The 20,991-nt window shown below is 37.8% G+C and overlaps 1 protein-coding gene across 2 annotated transcripts in view; it reads left to right on the top strand.

Annotated features, from left to right (window-relative positions):
• The window catches only part of LOC121729679 (zinc finger protein 704), a 57,907-nt gene that overhangs the window by 8,963 nt on the left and 27,953 nt on the right, over positions 1–20,991 (top strand). The window contains exons 2-4 of one of the 2 annotated variants that reach the window (XM_042118273.1): positions 5,242–5,405; positions 14,767–14,894; positions 18,620–18,777. In XM_042118273.1, coding sequence (XP_041974207.1) covers positions 5,242–5,405; positions 14,767–14,894; positions 18,620–18,777 — 450 coding nt within the window. Of the gene's footprint in view, positions 1–5,238; positions 5,406–14,766; positions 14,895–18,619; positions 18,778–20,991 lie in introns of both variants that reach the window. The other variant, XM_042118272.1, reaches the window with a different exon arrangement.

Below are 20,991 nucleotides of genomic sequence, written 5' to 3'. Positions count from 1 at the left end.
AATCGAATGTAAATGTAGAGTCTTAAATTATACCTGATATAAACATTTACGAGGCGTTTGCTCTTTTACTATTTCGATTACTTATGCATGCGTGTCAAAGTAATTTAAATCGACTATTGACTTTATTAGGCTACTTTACAGTTGCCTTCTTACAACCAACTTACTGTATGTAATACTAAAAACTCTATACTAGATACTAAAAGAGATTAATTTAATATGTAATCTGTTTTAGAAACGCGCATATAAAAGACATCAACCCAAATAAGAAATTAGGAACATTTTTTTTTATTATTCTAAAGGCTCAAATTGAATTGCAAGCAAAACTTACGTTTATTATATTCCCCGGCGACTCTACAATAAAAACTAATGAGTTGTATGATATTAAAATGCGACTTTAGGGTGAAGCCAAACGAGTGTAATTTTATGAGTCGTGAGTCGCAGAATTTCGGTCGCGTAAATAACTTTTAATACAAATCATGACTCACAAAACTACGCTCGTGTGAATCAAACAGGACTTTTGTATGAAACTGAATGCAGCAGAATTTCTGCCAGCTGAATTTCTGCGACTCACAACTCACAAATTACGCTCGTTTAGCTTCACCCTTAGTCTGACTTTTCTTTGAGTCGTAAAGCCGCATCTACACGTCGGCGGATGCATCTACAGACCTATGTACTGACATTAAGAGAAGAAAATCAATTAAGAAAAAGAAAATCAACAAATGCGTCCACTGAAATGCAGAGAAGGTGCGTCCGTTGATGTATAGAGAGGGCTATTTTACTCTTATTAATCTATATATATAAAACTCAAAGGTGACTGACTGATTGACATAGTGATCTATCAACGCAGAGCCCAAACCACTGGACGGATCGGGCTGAAATTTGGCATGCAGGTAGATGTTTGAAGTTTGAAGTTTGATGAAGAAAGGATTTTGATAAATTCCAACCCTAAGGGCTTCAAATAGGGGATGAAAGTTTGTATATAATAATACTTCTTAACGCGAGCGAAGCCGCGGGCAAAAGCTCGTATAATATATATTAATAAGAGTATAATAGCGGCACACACGTCGTATATTGAAGCTATCGATGCTCATTATGCAAGTGTATAGGCACGCTATCTGCTCGATCGCCTTAGGCCATTGTATAGTGAGTCGTAAACATATAAATTGAAAGTGCATTGTCCCGGTGTCGTTGCTCCTCGAGTATTAAAAGATTTCCACGTATATTTCACTCGGTAATGATATCGAACCAGTTTTCACTTTTGCACAACGCGTTCGGGACTGCGGTTTTTGTATTATCTCGCGCTTAATTTATGCACTAATTGCAAACAAAACGAGTTTCTCAAACGTTATTAGGTCATGTTAAATAAATATTTGTAAAAAGTTTCAATGAACTGTTAATTGTTGTTTTGTTCATACTTTTTATATCAATTTAAAACATTGTTGTTAATATTGTAAATAACATTTTGCTTCAGAAATACTGTGGGTATTTCTCATCATACTATACTCTTACATCATCAAACTTTTCCGCCAAGCTTTAGTTTTGGTCATTTTATTCATCATCAATCTCGATTCAACGATAGAGAAAGTTTTTACGTTATGTTAATAAAAGAAAAAGTGGTATCATTACTCGGTGTCTGCAGCTATTTGGTCTCAACTCTCAAAGATTCAATATTTAGATCGTCTGTAAAAACTTCACGACTTACAGCTGAAATAGAATACAAGTCCGAGATTTTGTAAAACAATGGTCTTTAAAAATATCTCGAAATTAGAATTAAGTATCTAAATTTGAAGCTAAGAAATATCTAAATTTGTGTATATCGCAATAAATGTTTATATAATGTAAACACTAAGAAATGTATTAATTACTAGCTGTCCCGGTGAACTTCGTGTCACTTTAAAACCTTCCCTGGACTTCTACGAATATTTTAAGACTAAAATCAGCCCAATCCGTTCAGCCGTTTTCGAGTTTTAGCGCGACTAACACATTTGAAAATCCATTTTTATATAATATATAGATTACAGTTTACTGTATTAATATTTATTCCTGTGACTGTACAACGAACTGAAACAATGCAATGACCAAGCTTCGTCATTGTAGATTGTTGCACTCTGAAATGTCTACGTAAAAGCGGCACGTGCGTCTAAAATTATCTTGCCCACAGTATATCTGTACATTCGCACGTTTTTGTTGAAGTCTGAATTTATTAGGCTCGTATAATATGACTAGATTTAGGGTTGCCTATCGTCCTGTTGTCGCACGACTTGTATTAGCTTATTTAGGGTCCTGGTAATTATTTTTAAGCAGCGTCCTGGGATTACTTAACTAATTTGTTGGTTTTACTAAACTAGAGTAATAACTAGTTTAACTCGTATTATTTTATTGAAGTTCTTGTATTTAAAGGCAACTTAATTAAATTGCCTACTTTAATTAAATAATAAATACTATTCGCCTGCTGTTTTTGAAATGATCCTGGTTTTCAAACTGCAAGTTTTTCATTTAAATGTTAGCAACCCTACATATACTGCGTGTGCCGTGTGGTAGGCACGGCGGGCTGCGTCACAGCCATCAGCCAATGACTCGCACCGCTGTCAATGCCACTTGCACCTACCATAACTTTCGCTTAGCAATACTTGAACATACATTTTACCGATAATTCTTGTCTATGAAGATGGAAAAATGAAAGTCCCTTGCGTAATTTTTTGTTCATCGAAATATTTAGATGTAATTATTGTAATAATAGTCTTGCTGGAATTCATATTAGCTTAAGAACCAAAGAAGTAAGAACGGTCATGGTTTTAAATGTAAGTTCGATACAATGTAAAAATTTAAGTTCAAAAAGTACCTCTGTTAAGTGCTCTACAACATACATTTGTCTATTTTCTTTCGCGGATTTGTGATTCTAATTTTGAAATTCCGAGCTACCAGTTTTATACATCGGAATGTTAGAAGCAAATGAATTCGTGTATTTCGCGAAGCCGCATGCAACAGTGGTGAGCTTTCGTAATCCAGATTCCGAGAGTACACGCCTGTGTTTGTGCTAGCGATAGCCGACTAGCTAGTACAGCAAACACATCATGGAAACCGCACGACCATGCGTGAACAAATGTAAATGAAAGTGCACGAAAGTGTACACCAGACACACTTCTCGCTGAATTCCTCAATATCCAATGAATACTAAACACCGATGAACTCATTTCGAAATACCACAACTAATTATACTTTTACTGCCACTGGCAATCGAATGAGTTTTATCACATTTTGATAAGCTTCCTTATAATAATGTATTTAGATTTTTTTTCAGCGGAACTTAATATTTAAAGTAGTAGAACTCGACTAATTTGGAATGCCGGTGTTAATCAAGTTCATATGTAGCCGTGTAAAAGAATGTCCTTAAATATTCATATAACGTGACGCAACCGGATGCATAAACTCAGCTACTAACCGATGCATAAACTCAGCTACTAACCGTGAACCTTATTTTCATAAAAATATGAACTTGATCTTGAGGCGATACGTAATGTTTACGTGTGCAACGACAATTTTAATGACACACAATCGCGCCATGATTTATTTTGATAATGCTATCAGTCGTGTCAAAGTCAGCTAGTGAAAGTCACTGGCATTTGTAGTCGGCCAGGTTTCGCCATCGGATCGGATTGTGCAACAGTTGTCACTTTTTTACATAACGTGTTGGGAAGGGGACCGAGCGGGTACCGGAGCCGGCGAGCGTCGAGGTGCCGCGTAGACACCGGCTCAGTTGTTTGTTTTGATTATGCCGCATATGTGACCTAGAATGCTATACAATAATATATTCCTTATCTACTATGTTACCATTAATTCGCGTTTACCTCAGGTCCTCGTATTAATTGAATTTTATAGAGATTTGACAGCAAATGGACAATAAATGATCATGATAGTAAATGATGTAAACGAGAAACTAGAAGTAACGGTATTTATTTCGTAATTTAAATATTTTAACGTAAATAACTTGTTAGCATTTATGTTAAAAGTAGTAGGAACGAACGTGGCCGATCCAAAATACAAATCGGACGAAAGTGAAAGTTTTATAAAACGCATTAACCTTAAAATGCATAATTAAATCGTTTATTAATTCGTGTCAAAAACTTGATAATATTTTGTTATATTTGCATATGTCTAATACAAAATATTAAAAACATAATTTTATGTAAATTATATTAAAAATATAATCATACAAAATATTAAAAACATAATTTTATTGGAATTTGTTTCAACTGCAATATTTACATGAATTAAAAACCAAAATATACACTGGCGAAAATAAAGCATTAATTTTTTGGAGTGTGGAATGGAAATGGAATAAAAGTGTACCTAAACATTTCAAACAACTACATAAACGGTTTTAAATATACGCTAATAACAACGAAAATCTAAAAATCTTATGCTAGGTTAGCAAGTGGCAACACCCAAAATCTGCGTAGCAACATCGCAGCATCTATTTCGGCCAAATGTGCGGTTAAAATTAGCCCCTATTCATTTTGTGTGCGACCAAACAAACACAACTTGTTAGGAAATTGTTTAAAGATTAATTTAGCAGATGAGCTGACGATGAGGTCAGGTCACACATGCACCAGACACGAAGGTCAGCAATATTGATCTCGTGCTGTTCCATTACGTAACAACCGATTTCGTTACGTGAAAAACACATCTAATGATCACACTAATTATTATATTTACGTCACTGATAAATATAATTTACTGCCTCTTTATAGCGAGTTGCAATTCTATCTTGTTATTAAATCATAATCGTAAATAGTAGTTACATCCGTAATACAAGTATTAAGTACTCGTATACTTACTTAGGTAACTATAAATCAAAATAGAATACATATTATCTCGATTATGATTTAATATTTCGGATCTATTATAAACCAAACACAATATTATTGTAAATCAAGCTCTCAAACGGATACAATAGTTTTGGAATTTGGTAGCGAGTTTATTAATATAAACCTGTCGTATTTGAATTTATTCCAACGGATAATGATTATCTGAATTACAGTTCAAATATACAAAATTTATCAAAATACGAGTTTACATATTATAAAGTAAATAAATATATCTATGAACAATGCATCTAATTCGAATTGGTACTCTTAAATACATGCCAAGCTTGTAAGTGGCAAACACACCTCATATACAGTGTCTCGGTATCCGAGTTCCGTCTCAGAAAAAAAACTAAAGTCAGATTTTTTACAGCAGCCGATTCAACTGGCGAAGAGGTTGGACGAAATAAGGCTTCTGGAGTCGCGGAAATCGGCCCGACTCGCCGATGTGGACACCGACTTCGCCAGGCTGGCCGACATGGCCGGGGACAGAAGGCGAGCCTCCGCCACCATCGAGGTTCCTGCGCACCACATGCAAGGGTAGGTGTTAAATATTCCTTTTTTTCTTCATATAAGCAGAAACCAAGGTTTATCGACGTATATTGAAGTAATGTCAGTGGCTCTCAAGGTGCGCCTTGGAGAGTTCTTTGATATTCTGCCAAGCAAAGACACGTGATTTACCCCATTGGAGGAAAGGTAGGTTAGGTTAGGTTAGCCTTATCCTGCCAATGATTGAAGGTGTTATAACACGGACGTTGCCAAAACGTTTAGGCCCTGTCAGTGTTATGTTGTAGTATATTATTTACATGCAGTAAACGTCTGCAATAAATCGTGGTGACTTTAGTACCCATTCGGTACTGACTAATATTTCAGTGTTAAGTAATTCTTGTATGAATTACCTTTGTTCGTATCTATTCATAGGATAATGAGTCGTAAATAGCGCGCTTCCATATGGGTAGAGCAGCTGCGTGCAATGCTCCTATATAGGACTTATCGAGAGCCTTACATGCCCAATATTGTAGCTAATTGACTTCCTGCTTCTAAACCTATATTCAGTGATCGCGCCCGATCCGACGCGACCATAAATCGTTCCTTATAAACTAACATATAATTACTTTGTCGTGTTTGTAAAATAACTTTAACCGTTGCAACAGAAATATCTTTCGCCTCGGACAATTCGGACTTACATAAAACCGTGAATCATAATTTTAAACGTTCTCTTTCCTCGTCGGGGAAAGTATTCGCTGAGCGGTATCTATTATATCAACCTCGCTAAACGGGCTCACCTCGCGACGAGGAAGGCCGGCACGCTACACGCGACCTTGCCGGCCGTCTTATCAAATTTGCATGTCGTATTTGCTAATCTTCTTCAACACGGAAGCTGCGATCATTGTGTTGGGAAACAATACATCGAATAACATTGATTTACGCTCGCCCGGCGACCTCGGTTTGGTACTACTAATATATATTCTGTGCCTCGGTGTGAATCGCTCGCGTATTTCACACTACGTACTTTTTGTTGTAGGTTAGTTAGTAGGTGTAATCGCGCGCTCGCTCGCATCGCCGAAGCGGAGCCGGGCGGCGCGGTGCGGGCGAGCGTTGCGAAATCTCCGAGCACGTTAGAAACTGGATGGAAGTGTTAGTACGGGCGTGTCCTTGTCACGATTGCCTACATTCTGCGGCACCTCCCGCGCCGCGCGCCGCCGGCCCGCAGAGAAGGATAGACAATGCAGCGCTGCCGACTATTAAAAAATTCCAGCGGCCGCCCCGCGATTTCTATCGGCGCTGCGGCGACCGAAATTAAGTTTTAGAGACATTCTCCGGGCGGCGTTACGTAGCTGGAAGTCGTAATAATCTGTTCTGTGGCTCGTTTAATGGAACCGGAACAAACGGCACGAAATGGCCGCAACGTGACGCCGCCGACAGCGAGGTTTCACTTTTCATCGTGCCGGTGAGAGGTGAGACCTCCACTCTCGGTCCAAATTTCACAACACACCAAAAAACGAGCATAATTCGCGGATTTGCCGGCCGTATGCACTTGTTATGATACACTTTCATAAAAGTACCATTTAATAACGAGCGGAACGCCTTAGAAAGTGCTTGCAATGGTATATTTGGTCACTCGTAGGTATAGTGTAAATTACAAACGCGGTACGCCCAGCAACAGCCTCTCGGTACTAACTACTAATGTACGTTACGTTATGCAACATTGACATAAGATGTTACTACAATTTCTTATCCTACACTACAGTATTATGTAGAGTTTTCCTTCGAACGTCACATATTCCACTCTATCGTTAGTTATTTTACTCATTTACCTTACAGAATTTATATTCTCCTTGCATAACCTTTGCCAACTCTACAATTAATAATTATAAACGTTCCATAGATGTCGGAGTGGTCGTTGCAAAAGCCCGACTGTGCCATGGCTAAGTGAAAGCTAATGTCGACTAACTCCTATGATAAGGTGCAAAATTCATTTGTTCTCGAGGTAACGCCGAATATATTTGTTACATGTATCAACGAAATTCAAAGATGGCGCCGATTCGTTTGATACTTGGCTTGGCTGCCATGACACAGTGACCTAGTTTAAAAATGGAACGTAGCGACACACTGGAAAACTGCCGCATACAGTCTACTAACAAATATCGTTAATGTCACAGATAAATAGTGTTTTCTGACTTTATTACATGCTAAAGATTATAAACAGTTTTACTTTAATCGTATATTATCACAGCAGTCGAAAAACGAAGGCGTTTTAGTACAAAGATAACAAACTAATAACTCTTCAAATACTTTGTAATTACTAATTTGTAATTTAATAGTTATTAAATAAATTATTAAAGAAATTTTAACAATTACTCATACAATTTATAGCTGTACTGGCTTCGCACCGTTGCCTAATAAAGAGCTACTATGCATTTCTAAAATTCTTCATCACACTTTCATTTACGAAAATAGCAGTCCTTATTATATTGGAATGTTATATGGTAATGACATTGGCTAGCAACACATACCGGACTATAAAAAACACTGGCCGAAACAATCGCATTTGAATACGTCATCAAGCTTTAATTTGTTGTATAATTATAATTGTTGACGACATACTTACACTTCCTGACAAACATACATATATTTTAGTTGCCATAAGGTGTAGGTCGTGAATTTTACAAATCATTCAGTTTTTTTGCTACTCTAACGATGCTGACGAAAAATATTGGTCAATCAATTTTATACGTTTGATAGACGCGCGCAGTGTAACTTTGGGGTGATGTAAATTTTAAAGTAATATTTCATTGTTGAACTAACGCAAAATTTCGTGTCTAAGAAACTAGAATCACGAAATAAAAATCGCTCGCGCACGAAGGGTTCCGTACCATTATAGAGCTAAAATAGGTAAAAAATGTGTTTTTTTTTTGTATGGTAGCTCCCCTTAATTATTTATGTTATTTAAATTTTATTATTAGTTATTAAAGTATAAATACAACTGAGTATTTTGTGAACATTTCAAGTGCCTAGGTACCTATTGCTATTATTAATATAGAGCAAAAAATAGCAAAAAAAATGCGTTTGTTGTATGGGATTTAAGTATTTAATTAATTTTTATTTATTTTGTTTTTAGTTTTTGTTGTTATAGCGGCAACAGATACACACAATCCGTGAAAATTTCAGAAATACTATGTAAATACAGCCTGGAGACAGACAGACGGACATACAGACATCGAAGTCTTAGTAATAGGGTCCCGTTGTTTACCCTTTGGGTACGGAACCCTAAAAATAGCTTCTTATAACTCACTATAGAGACTATAGAATAGTAGAGCGCGTAATATTTCAATTGAAAAGACTTGAATGAAGCATAAATAAAACAATTTCAGATATAATTAAAGTTACTTTCTCATGTACACATTATCTTGTACACTGCACACTGCACAGGTACACATTTTACTTTCGATGGTTCGTCGAGTACATTCGGCAGGTGTTTTCAGAGAAAGTTTAGAAGAACAATTGTATGTGTCTAACAATGTCTCTCTTATGTCTTCGTCGTCCTAGTTATTAAAGAGTATTTTGGGTATTAACTTTAGTGCTATAGTTCTGCAACTGTTCAAATAACAAGAAACGATTTGTTCTATTGCCCTCGTAGTACTTCCTCTACCCTATTGTTAATAGAAGGTTAAATACTTTTATAATAGCACCCGCATCCACGCTGAGTACCTTCCTCTTTATTCTTCTAAGCCTAATCAAAGGCCTAAACGTTTCGTGGTAAATGCACCGTTTGGTACGATTTGAAACTAATTTCGCCCTTTTTGAGAGGCCGTACCAGAACCATTAGTCATTATATTCATCGCTGACTTTCCATCGACCTGCAGGTTATTCCACCGAGCTCGGGAACAAAAACTCCTCGGTACGTAAGCATGTAATTATTCTTTGAATCTTGGCTGTGTAATGACGGAGTTTATTTTTAAAATTGATTGGGTGTTTGGAACGAAACGAAAGCGATATAGGGAAATATAATTGGAGGAAACGTCATACTTCCTTTAGGTTGCTTCTTAATGTACGAGAGAAAAATTATTGAGTTGTTTTAAATATTTTTAATACTTATCGTGATGAAAAAGTGCAAAACTATCAATCATAGGAAAGTATTTAGGACGCTGTCAACCGTATCAATGCTCGTACCGACTCTACTGCAGCGCCCAAATTCAAACTCTACATTTTTATACAATGGTCGTTTTAAATAAAGAATAAAAGAGTCAAAATGATTAATTAAGGATATCGACAAGACGTTGACTCAGTATAAACTTCTGCAATCAATTTATCACCGTTCCAAATGGTATAATTGTTTGCAACCATATTTTTTACGTTTATCCTTAATTCAGTGTGTAAATGCAATACCTATAATCCTTTATCACATTTTGTTGCAATTAGAATTGATTTTAAACGTAAGGGGAAAATCCTAAACAAGTTAAAAACATGTTTACAATTTACAATTTAGTATTTACATACATTCACCCTGTAAATGTTTACGATTAGCATTATGTTACGTAATCCGCCGCAATCGATCGTTACTACAGTTTGTCGCAATGTTCTGTTATCGCTATTTGTCAAACAGAATCAGCAATTTGATGCGTACTCGTAATAGATCGTTAAGTTACTGTAAGATTACCGATTTAATAGCGATTCGTTGCGGTCCGGTCGTAATGTTCCATTCTAGATTCGCAGACTAAAAACAACGATGGCGGATCTGTCGCTCGTGTAACGTGTTCCAATTTCAAAAACCTCGTTAGCGTCCATCATGGCTGTCGAAGATTTGAATAAGAGAATGTATAGCGGAAAAGTCAGTTAAATTAAAACACATATTTTAATCCATACATCTACGAACGAAATTTTACGAAGCTCCGCTGTCACTGCTAAAAGCCTGAAATTGATATTTTTCCTGCTATAAGTATCAGTACGCGGATTTGAGGCTAGCACAAATGATTGGCGCAGCGATGACATCACCAGTATTGAGGGAGTGAGCTGGCAGGATGTTCTAGCCCCGTCGGTTTTTGCCTCACAAAAAACGACACCGCGACCTACATCAATGCCACTCGCCACTCGCGTCAAAGTCAATTTGTGTTTTCGCGTGATTCTTATTTTTAACACAATAGCTAGTCGAGGCTGTAGTGAACGTTATTGCGTTATTTGATGGATTTCTTTGGCAAAGTCGGCTCATTTTTGTGCGCTCAACCTATCTGATATTATTTTTAAGTAATTTTTAGTGAGTAATATCGGTGTAAATTGACTTCAATTATAGCAATAAATCTTTACACTTTTAAACTGGATTCTCCGGAAAGACACTTCCTGAATAGCTTCTACACTCAAAGATATTTCCGGTCAATAATAATTACCTGCTAAATATGACGAACAAAGAAATGTACTTTAATCACAGTTCGTTTACCGCTGTTATGTTTGTATTATTTTAAATTGATCATTAACATATAGTTTTTTAATACTCCACACAAACATGACACAACTGACGTATTGCACTTTATTTATACGCAGAAAACAGAATGTAGTACATATACTTAATATGTCCCCACATTACATAAATTTTATTTTTTATAACACACTCACACTTTCCTTTACAATAAGTGCTACAAATTGCTTTGACCATAGTTTCCAAACTACCTCAGGTAATAATTTACACTTTCTGATGGATGATGGTCATTATTTCCAGCACACATTGACAAAAAGTCAATCATAGAAAATGCTCTCTACACGTTCGCAAGCTCCTGTATTAGTCCATCATGGGTCAACATGGAGAGGCCGCAGTAGGTTGCAAATTGGATGTCAATACCAGCAGTCAAGCATCCAAATAAAACAAAAATGTCACGGTTGGCACAACTGGAAACTGAAGGTTTAATAGTTGGTTGCCATGTCACCGCCAGGGCGCGAGGGCGGGCGAGCAAGGTCGCTCTCAATGCTCGGCCGGTGTGCACAGCTGGTCACTATTGATCCAGTTCCGCTATTCTATTCATTATTCATTATTCATTATTTTAATAAACAGCAATCATTAAAATCGGTTAGCAAAGGTCACTAGCCCATGCGGTACATGCCTGCTTGTCTACCTTGTACTATTGTGACAAGTATGTTTAATTTTAGGCACGAGTATCTCTGCCTAATTTCGTATCTCTACATTGAATAAGTACATAGAAAATTATTAAATTATTTCTACAATACTTGATTGTACCTATTTATGTAAAAGTGTTAGATATATTGTTAGATATGTTAGATGTATTACTGATGATAATAAATAAATCGAACGCAATGTCTTCATACCGATACATTACATATAAATCCATCATTAATATGTATTTGTTATGAATAATGTCTATTGATTACATATATTATAAAACACAATTACCGCTTCGATATCGAGCATTATTATGTTTGTTATAGTTTCGTCGATTATAAGGAATGTTTTGGATGAAGGAACGGTTGGCAATATGTTACGTCAACAGTTACGTGTGGTTCTATTTTTATGCGGTAAGGTGGTGCCGGCCGGCGGAGCGGCATCCAATTGTTGCGACCGCGGTATAAATAGACCACCGGTAGTACCGGCTCGCGACCACATCACAACAATCCTAGCTCTACTGTGGCTCTAGTCTCTACCGTCCACGCGACGCGATGCACTAAATTGCAGTATTCCAGATCTAAGTTACGTGAGATATACCCAAGATTATGTCATAGATATTCAATAAGATATATAGCTAAGATTCAGTATATATTATATACCTGGATCATAGATGTAATCTTTAGCAAATACAAAACTATTTTCAAAATTTGTTTTCATTAAAAAATTGTAATTAACAACTAATTTATTACATGACTGCAAAATAAGAGAACGCAACGTCCAAATTAATTTTCTGCTGCATATTCAAAGTGGAATTTTTTTGAAAATCCTCGAATGTGATTAACCTCTGCTACAGCAACAGCGAAAAATAACTCATACTTATTCATTAACAAAGTCGTCTATATAATATTACGGAGTGACGTAAAACGATATCAAAAGTTACATCGCGGTAAAAAAAACCCCAAAATAGCTGTAATATTTTACAAAAAGCGTAAGTGGCACGAGTCGTTAAACTCATTTTTCTAATTATAAAAACAAATATTAGATAATTTAATTAATATAAAATTTAAATTTCATGCACTTTATCATAGTTTCCGTAAAACAAACAGCTGGAACGGATATCGAGTAACGAGTTAGACAAAATGACGGCGAATTAATTTGACGCTACGACGCCTGTAGAGTCCCCCGCTGACCGAAGTTTAATTAGTTGAAGAATATCACAATATCTGGGGACACCGGGCTCCAACGACCTCAGCCGGGTAATGGGTATTAAGTTTGTAACCCCGTCTGAAATGGGTGAACTTGACAATGTCGTAGACGGAGGTGAACACACCCAGTTTGTGGGGCGACGCGCGCCGGCCGCAGGTTAAGACTGCAGGTTTTCCACGATTCGCGAATTTCATTCGGAGAGGTCGTTCACATTATATTTTACTATTTAGTTTTTGTTACGACCGTGTATCCGAGAAGATAATGAGCTACTTAAAATTCATAACTTCTCGAGTTTATTTTTGTGATAATTTCGGTGGGTTTTTGTTGCAATTATTTAGTACAAATTGCAATTAAAGTACATTTTGAACGTCGAAATTGGACGCGAGGGAGTCAACGCTCGCGCCCTCGGCTTAACCTGTTGCATCTAGTGCGGCCATCCCGAGGCGGCTGGAGCGAAAACCTTCGAAATATAAAAAATTGTGAGGTCACGTGAGACTCCGGCCCGACAGGAAAACACACAGAGGAATTTCTAGTGATTTCACGCTGTTTATTGTTAAATTATAAAGGGTTTAATATTCTACAGTGTAAATCGATTAATATAGCCTGCAACAAATAACATTATTGTAATCAATATCGTCGAGGTAAAGAAGATATTATGATGGAAAATAATAAAAGTGGGCAAGTGTTAGGTAGAGCCGGCTTAGAATTTTTAATTAACGTCTAGATACGGTCAGCGGATAAAAATGTAGTTTAGAACTGACACCGCCATTTTAATACCATCAGACTGGGTCACCTTTTTACAAGTTTAATTAGTATTTAAGTACACAACACTGTATAAAAATAATAATCTGTCCTCATGTAGAGGTTAATTGATAAGTCAATTTGTTAACTTTATCGGCCATTTTATAATTTTTATTTTTGATACGTGTAGGTTATCTTGAGGTGAGCCATTAACGTAATGAATAAATCATTGTCCTCAGCACCCGTATTACGCTAAACTAATTATTTTGATGTAATCCTTCATACAATAATTAATGAATCTATTTTTTGTTTAAAAAATCGATTCATTAATCATTAATTTTTTGTTTTGTTTTTATTTAAAGCTGTGCCTCCGAGTACATTAAACAAACGATAGAGATCTAATTTATTCATACTAATTTGCTATTTGGAATTACCGCCATATTTTTATTTTATATAATTTTATAGCTAATTTTCATTTATAATTAATTCTGGCACACAAAGGAAAAACTTGAGAATACCGCGAACAATATAACGATGTTCTAATTACGTTTTCCAAAAATCGCAAACAAAGATATCATTTAACCTTATTTTTTAACAAAGATGGCGTTGAATTACAAAAATAATGGATTTTTTTACTGCCAAGAAATCGAGTTTATTATATCATTTGAAGACTTTTAATATATGATTTCAAGGTTGACAGCCACTTAAAATATTAAAATGCCTTTTAAGTAAATATTAATTTAATTATTAGCGACATACCATACTGATAGAAAACATCAGCTAGTACCATTAGTAGACCTGCTGAGATAGTCGCGGACTCGTATTAAAAGATGTCGTTAGCTCGGACGAACTCGAAACTGGATTTTGATTGACCTAAGCGGGACGAACGAACTTGTCTGCGGGCAAGGTGACTGGCCGGGAGACGTATGTCCTTACGCAACACCCGAATCCAGACGCCGAACCCGCGAACTCTGAGGGACGAAAGTTCAATGAATCAAATTACCGAGGTTGTTTGCACACTTTTAATATCGCTCGGTCAACGTGCTGGTGTCTGGCTTATTGAATACCTTACAATGAATTGCGAGATGGAATTAAACATTCTTACATTATGATATATTATTATCTACTATTATAGATATTAGTCGACGCAAGCTACACAAAAAAATTGACATTTTTGATGGCTTTGTGGTGGCATTTGATGTGGCTGACTATAATCCAGTCACTTATAGCATTAACTGCATAATATTATGTCTATGATCTACAATCTACATAGAACTTTAAACTCTTTTTAACCAACTTCCAAAATGCTTGACATTACTAAGTGTAATGTTTCTATTCCAGGTCTCGCAAGCGCGGTCCCAGCAGCTCCTGCGACCTGGGGTACGGTGAACGAGATGAACAGATGAATGAATGTAATGCTGCACTTGTTCTCATGTCACTCAGTTGCTCACCAAATTCACCAAGACCAAGTAAGTACAGTTTTACAATAATGATTTTCAGTGATAGACTCATACATATACTTATATGTATATGAGTATATGTATGACTTCTTACCTATCCTCTTTATGTGAATTATTGCCTCGAAAAATTAGGATGTTGTTTAAAAAAACACCTGAAGGAAGGACATAGCATATCGAGACAAGAGGCATGCCATGATATGCATTATTTTCGCTTTGATGTTCTTTAGGCTATTTTGACGATTTACTAAAGGAACCGAAAACCTTAAACATCTGAAATGTCCTGAAAATTACCGAGTTATATGTATATCACAGATTCTCGGATAAATTCGGAAATATTAATCCGTAGATAAACCGTCAATGCGATATGCACAAAAATCCCGCGCGGATTGGCGTGCATCGTTTGACGTTTTTGTAGAGAATGCAGATGACGTCACCGCGAGTCGCGAGTGACGCTTTTGAGCTGTGACATTGAGGCGCGTGTGACATCGGTGACATCGTTGTAATCGGTCTCGTGAATGACTCGTTTGTCCTAGCATTTCACACTTCGTTTGTAACTTTTATGTAATTCGGCGATCAACAATGCCGTTGTCAACCGCGATGTTATCAAAACTCGCCGCACCGCGCACGTGAACCGAGATGCCGGTTTTGTTTATTTTTTTGTATTGCTATTTTAAGCTGACATTTTCACTTCGATTCGATTTCGATATAGATGACGAGTTGCAATCGATCTATTGCTATTTTTAATCATTAAATTGGTGTTTTACGTTAGATGTCTGTGCAGCTAAGCTGCCGCTGGCAATTAGCACGTTATTAAACTAATGAGTAATATAAAATTTCGCGTTTATGGTCGCTTATTAAAGTGATTTCCCGCGTATAAAGAGTTTACGCACGCACGACCAGCCTCTAAGATATATCAAAGGCCGATTTGGACTTATGCAAGCAGTATCACGCCACGCCGACAGCGATGGATGGTTGCGTAAGAGACACCTGTGTATAGTAAATTACTTTTCGACGTCCTTTCTAGTCTCTGCCCCGAACGGCGAGACGTCGACGTTTAACCTTCTCGTTTCAGGTTAACGACTGAAGGGTCGTCAGGAGTAAGGTTACGTCATTTAGATCTAAATATCGATACCAGTTCATTAACATTGGATTGTAATTATAAATGGAAGTAAGTTCAGGTCAGTCGATTGATTCGGGAACATAAAATAGTACAAAATTTGCTCCAAACGATAAATCTCCCGGAGCGACAAGTGGGACTGGCTTATTATTCGTAACATTTTCTGTGTGTGGTTTATAATAAAATATTGTAAACGTTGATGACGTCTAGACTGTGTCTAGACTAAGTCTAGACAGGTATTCGGCAGTTACGGTCCGCGTTACGACCGTGGACCGAACGCTCCACTTTCTTTGCATTCAGTTTCAAACTAATTTCATTACTCCCCTGTTACCTTCATTTAAAATTCCACTCTCGGACGAGAAGCATCTCCGTTATATTATTCAATTAAACCAGTGGTAGATGGAGATTAGAAATATAATTGAGTAATAAAAGTAGGTTGATCGGAACGAAAAAAGAAAGTGAATAGCATCCTCTTACGAGCGCTTTAATAAGCTAATTACAATACTTAAATACGTGTTAGTACTGGTAAATATAATTTAACACTAGTCGATTTCATCTTACACAATCTATGTTTCCTTTTGTAGGAAACCGTTCATGGTTTCCACAAAAGGAAACACATCTCACTCTACGGTACATCTATACCATAATTATAGAAGTGAAATCGAATATACTTAAAGACTTCTAGGTCTATTTTGATGAAATGAAGCACTGATATAGTTGTGACCACTACTTACCTGTACTTTTTATCACGAGAAAATTAACAGATCTAGTGGGCTGTTTTCCTTGCTCCATTCCATCAATTTGACTTCTACGAAACACACTTACTGAGTTATAAATTAAACAAAGATCACGACAGGATTAATCCATGTAGCTGCTGTTGTCTATCTAGCTTTACATTGTGTAAGACAGGAACAACCGCAACATGTATAAGTAAGACAGACCCGTCTTAATCTTCGTTTATTAATAAGACATATTCTATTAATATATATAGGTCTGAGATTCTATAGAGTTTCTTACGCCGGTTCTTCTCGCCGGGTTAGTTCCCGAACCGGTGGTAGGCCTCATGTAGACACGACGTTCTAAAAGTGTTAACTTTGTTAAACTACTTAGAAATAAATATTTTTATTTCATACGAAATCAACCATGAGTAGAACCACTAGTATGTCTTGAAATCAACCATGAGAAGGCCTGCTTCGTCTCGAAATCAACCATGAGTAGGCTTGTATATCTCGAAATCAATCAGGAGGAGACCCGCTTGCGCCATGATTTTTTAAATTGATCCATAGGCAGTTGACGGACCTATCATTTCGTAGAATTGTGTCAATTCAATATAAATTGTGATCTGTCAGGTTCGCATAACGCGACCAAATTACGTAGGTCCACCACGAATCAACTTCTCTTACAGTACATCTCGAAATCAACCTTCTATGTTATATTGCACAATACAAATGACGCCTCATCTTTAGCTGGTATGTGCGGCCGCGAGAAACCGTTGTGCGAGTGAAAGTGGCCGCGAGTTCCGTTTCGTAATTTATAGACGTTCAACTTTATTCGTACGCACTTGTGCATAAGATACATACATTCATGTACTTTATAGCATACATTATGAAATTGCTATTCTAAAAATAATAACAATTATACTAAAACATAGAAAAATCTTTGTACCATCGAGGAAATTGATTCCTATGCAGTTGACAGACCAACGTCATTTGGTGGGATCATGTAACGGCTGGGTTTGACGTAACGCGACCAAACTACGTAGATCCCCCATCTGCCTAGGGATCAACTTCTCTGATAGTACATAACTAGATAACGCGGACAACTCCGTTACGCCAAAATTCGTTTATTGCGCGGGAACCGTTCATTTTTTCGGAATAAAAACTATCCTTCGTTCAAAGTAGGTACTAGGTATAAGTTGAGTAAAGGGAAAGGACATAAGATGGATATATCCATACTCAGCAAAATCGGTTCAGCGGTTTGGGCGTGATGAGGTAACAGAAAGACAAACGAATAGACAGACACACTTTTGTATTTATAATATTAGTATGGAAGTATGAATTGATAGTATGGATAGAAACAGCTCTTTGTACTTAAAGCGCCTTCGCTAGTTTAATAGCCTGCAGATCCAACATGGCCGTCGTATAACATTTTCTTAGAAGATCATACTGACTATAATATTATGATGAAACCCTCTCTTCTATCCCTAGTGACCAAGTACTTTGAGCTAGCTCCACCAAAACAGGTCACGTAGCATGGGCATTCAAATTGCATAATACACAGTAGGCGACGGGTTTTAAAATATTCCAAAATTGTTCATTGTTTTGTTAGCATAGCGAAGTTATTAGAGCATAATATTGTGTACTTTGTTACAAGTAGTTACAACCAAGTTACAAGTCACAAAAAGTCGTGTATTGTATTTCATCGTTGTTGATATAACAAGTTTTTTTCAGTATGTCTTAAATTGTTGCAAGCTATATGATAAATAATACAGCAGATTCCTGTTTTAAATTTTATCACTTTTTTTAACTGGACAGTTTTCTACAGAATATTTTAAGGCTGCGAACAATCATGGTGAAGGACTATTTCGAATATGGAACTACAATTCAAACTGTTGTAGGTGCATGGGGCGGTCGGTCCTCCGTGTCTCCGGGCGGCAGCAGCAGCTCGGGCTCGTCATGGCGCTCCGGCACCCCCTCCCCGCCGCCCGTCTCGTCCTCCTTCAGCGACGAGGGCATCGCCATGGACTACGAGGACCTCCACCCGCGCAAAAAGAGGGTAAGTCCATTTTTTGTCTTTATCCACATACATATAACCCTAGAGTTTCTTCCCAGGAATATACGGATATATTATTTTCTAAATTTCTACCAACTTGTTGAGCATAAGAGGAAATAACAAGGCAAAACGCTTCATTCTTCAGCCATGTTTTTCACAAGAAACTCCTTGTGAAACTATGTCTCTAACGCTAGCCTCGGATGTCAGCTTACACTTTGAAATTTAGGTCAAGGAACGTCTTCAGTTAAAAAGTAAGATGGTAACAGTAAATGCAGTGTAAGAAGCCATATTTTCCACGGAATGACTTAAAGTAGTGACAATTAGACCGTGACACAGATCGTGCTTTCGTATTAACCTCGGCGTAATCGGTGCCACTACCTTATGTGAGGATGCGCTACATTGCGTTACGACTTAAGAGGACATTCGAGAAACGCTTTTCTAAGACCGAAGTATAAATATCATGCAGCAATGCTCCTTGGTATCAAACTCTGCATTTGGTACGTAGGCCGGTATAAATAGTCAGTACTCAAGAATCAAGATGCATCTCGGTCTCAAGACACGGTTGAGGCTCTGTGATTGGTTGGCTGTCAAAATTAGGACCAATCATAGAGCCGAACCGCGTCTTGAGACCGAGATGCATCTTGAGTACTGACTTTTTATACCGGCCTTAAAGTTAGTTGAAATCACGCAAATGTAAGTGTCCGCCCGATTCAGGTGGTAGTATAAAGATAGTCTACTTTATATTTATTCGAACATGGTCTATAATTAAATCGATATTCTCATAGCTAATGATCGGCTCTACATTGCCGTGAGAATTTTCTCCGTATTCACTCACCCACACATACTTGTCATTTTCATACACGACAATACGTGACCTTTTCATGGAAAAACTAACATTTTCAAAGGGGAATAATAAAGTGGTTTCCCTTTCCTATTGTAATTAGGAATTGTCAGCATTTTATTAGACAGAAAATATGTCCTATAAATACTTTTAACGTTGCTAGTGGCGGCCGAAAAGAAAGATCTTCCGACCGAGCGAGATAGCATACTCGGTCAGGCCGAAGCCCGCTGACGTCATTTCAGACGTTGTATATATCTTGCCGTTCTCCGAAACTTCGATAGCGCGATGCAGGAATGTTAGGCGAATTGTGGGTACCGCCACATCACTCCTCCCCGAAGACCTGTGGTATTCTTCAATGCGCTTGTGTTGTCAGGTATGGGCCGAAGCTACGCGTGCAATGACCAGGAGAGGGACCCCGTGCTCTGCTTGTTGAACGGTCGTTGTAGCCTATGGCTGCCCCGTTCAAGCCGGACACGGGTTCGACCGGCGCGGACGCCCAACGCGGCTTATGGTCGAGGCGACCCGGTTATGCTTGATGTCTGCTGATGTGGTGCGGAGGGGCGGGGAGTGTTGATGATGATTGATGTCCAGAAGGATGCGTGTTCTTGTCGATGGTCACCAAATTTAACGTTGTTAGTGGCGGCCGAAAAGGAAGATCTTCCAACCGAGCGAGATAGCATACTCGGTCAGGCCGAAGCCCGCTGACGTCATTTCAGACGTTGTATATATCTTGCCGTTCTCCGAAACTTCGATAGCGCGATGCAGGAATGTTAGGCGAATTGTGGGTACCGCCACATACTTTTACAAAAGAAAAAAGAAGATATGGGCAAAAAGGGCATAGACGACTTTTTATCAAAAGAAGGTATTTTGTTTAGCATGCACAGGGTAGTGTCATAATAGTGGTTTGATTGCGCCGCTTTACATAAACGCCTGACCTATACAGGTACAGTATACATCTAGCTGTACTTTCACCGCACCTGTTCTCTCGGCTAACCACTTATATCACGATTCCTGCTTTCGCGACGTTAGTACTTTGCCTACATAGATTGATAGCTTTGCAATAGGTTCTACGTAGACTATTCTGTACCTTAAAACGTGTAAAAAGTGTTTAATAAAATTGTCTTGCCCATAAATAATTATAATACCGTACAATTTTTGACGTGGGAGAGCCATGCTTTGGCACGAATGGGCCGGCTCGACCGGAGAAATACCACGGGCTCACAGAAAACCGGCGTGAAACAGCGCTTGCGCTGTGTTTCGCTGAGTGAGTGAGTTTACCGAAGGCCCAATCCCCTACCCTTTTCCCTTCCCTACCCTCCCATATTTCCTTCCCTACCCTCCCCTATTCCCTTCCCTACCCTCCCCTATTACCTCTT

The sequence above is a fragment of the Aricia agestis genome, chromosome 8 (assembly GCF_905147365.1).
Source record: "Aricia agestis chromosome 8, ilAriAges1.1, whole genome shotgun sequence".
Taxonomy (NCBI): domain Eukaryota; kingdom Metazoa; phylum Arthropoda; class Insecta; order Lepidoptera; family Lycaenidae; genus Aricia; species Aricia agestis.
Note: the sequence above shows the minus strand (reverse complement) of the source record. Positions and strands in the feature narration are given on the sequence as shown.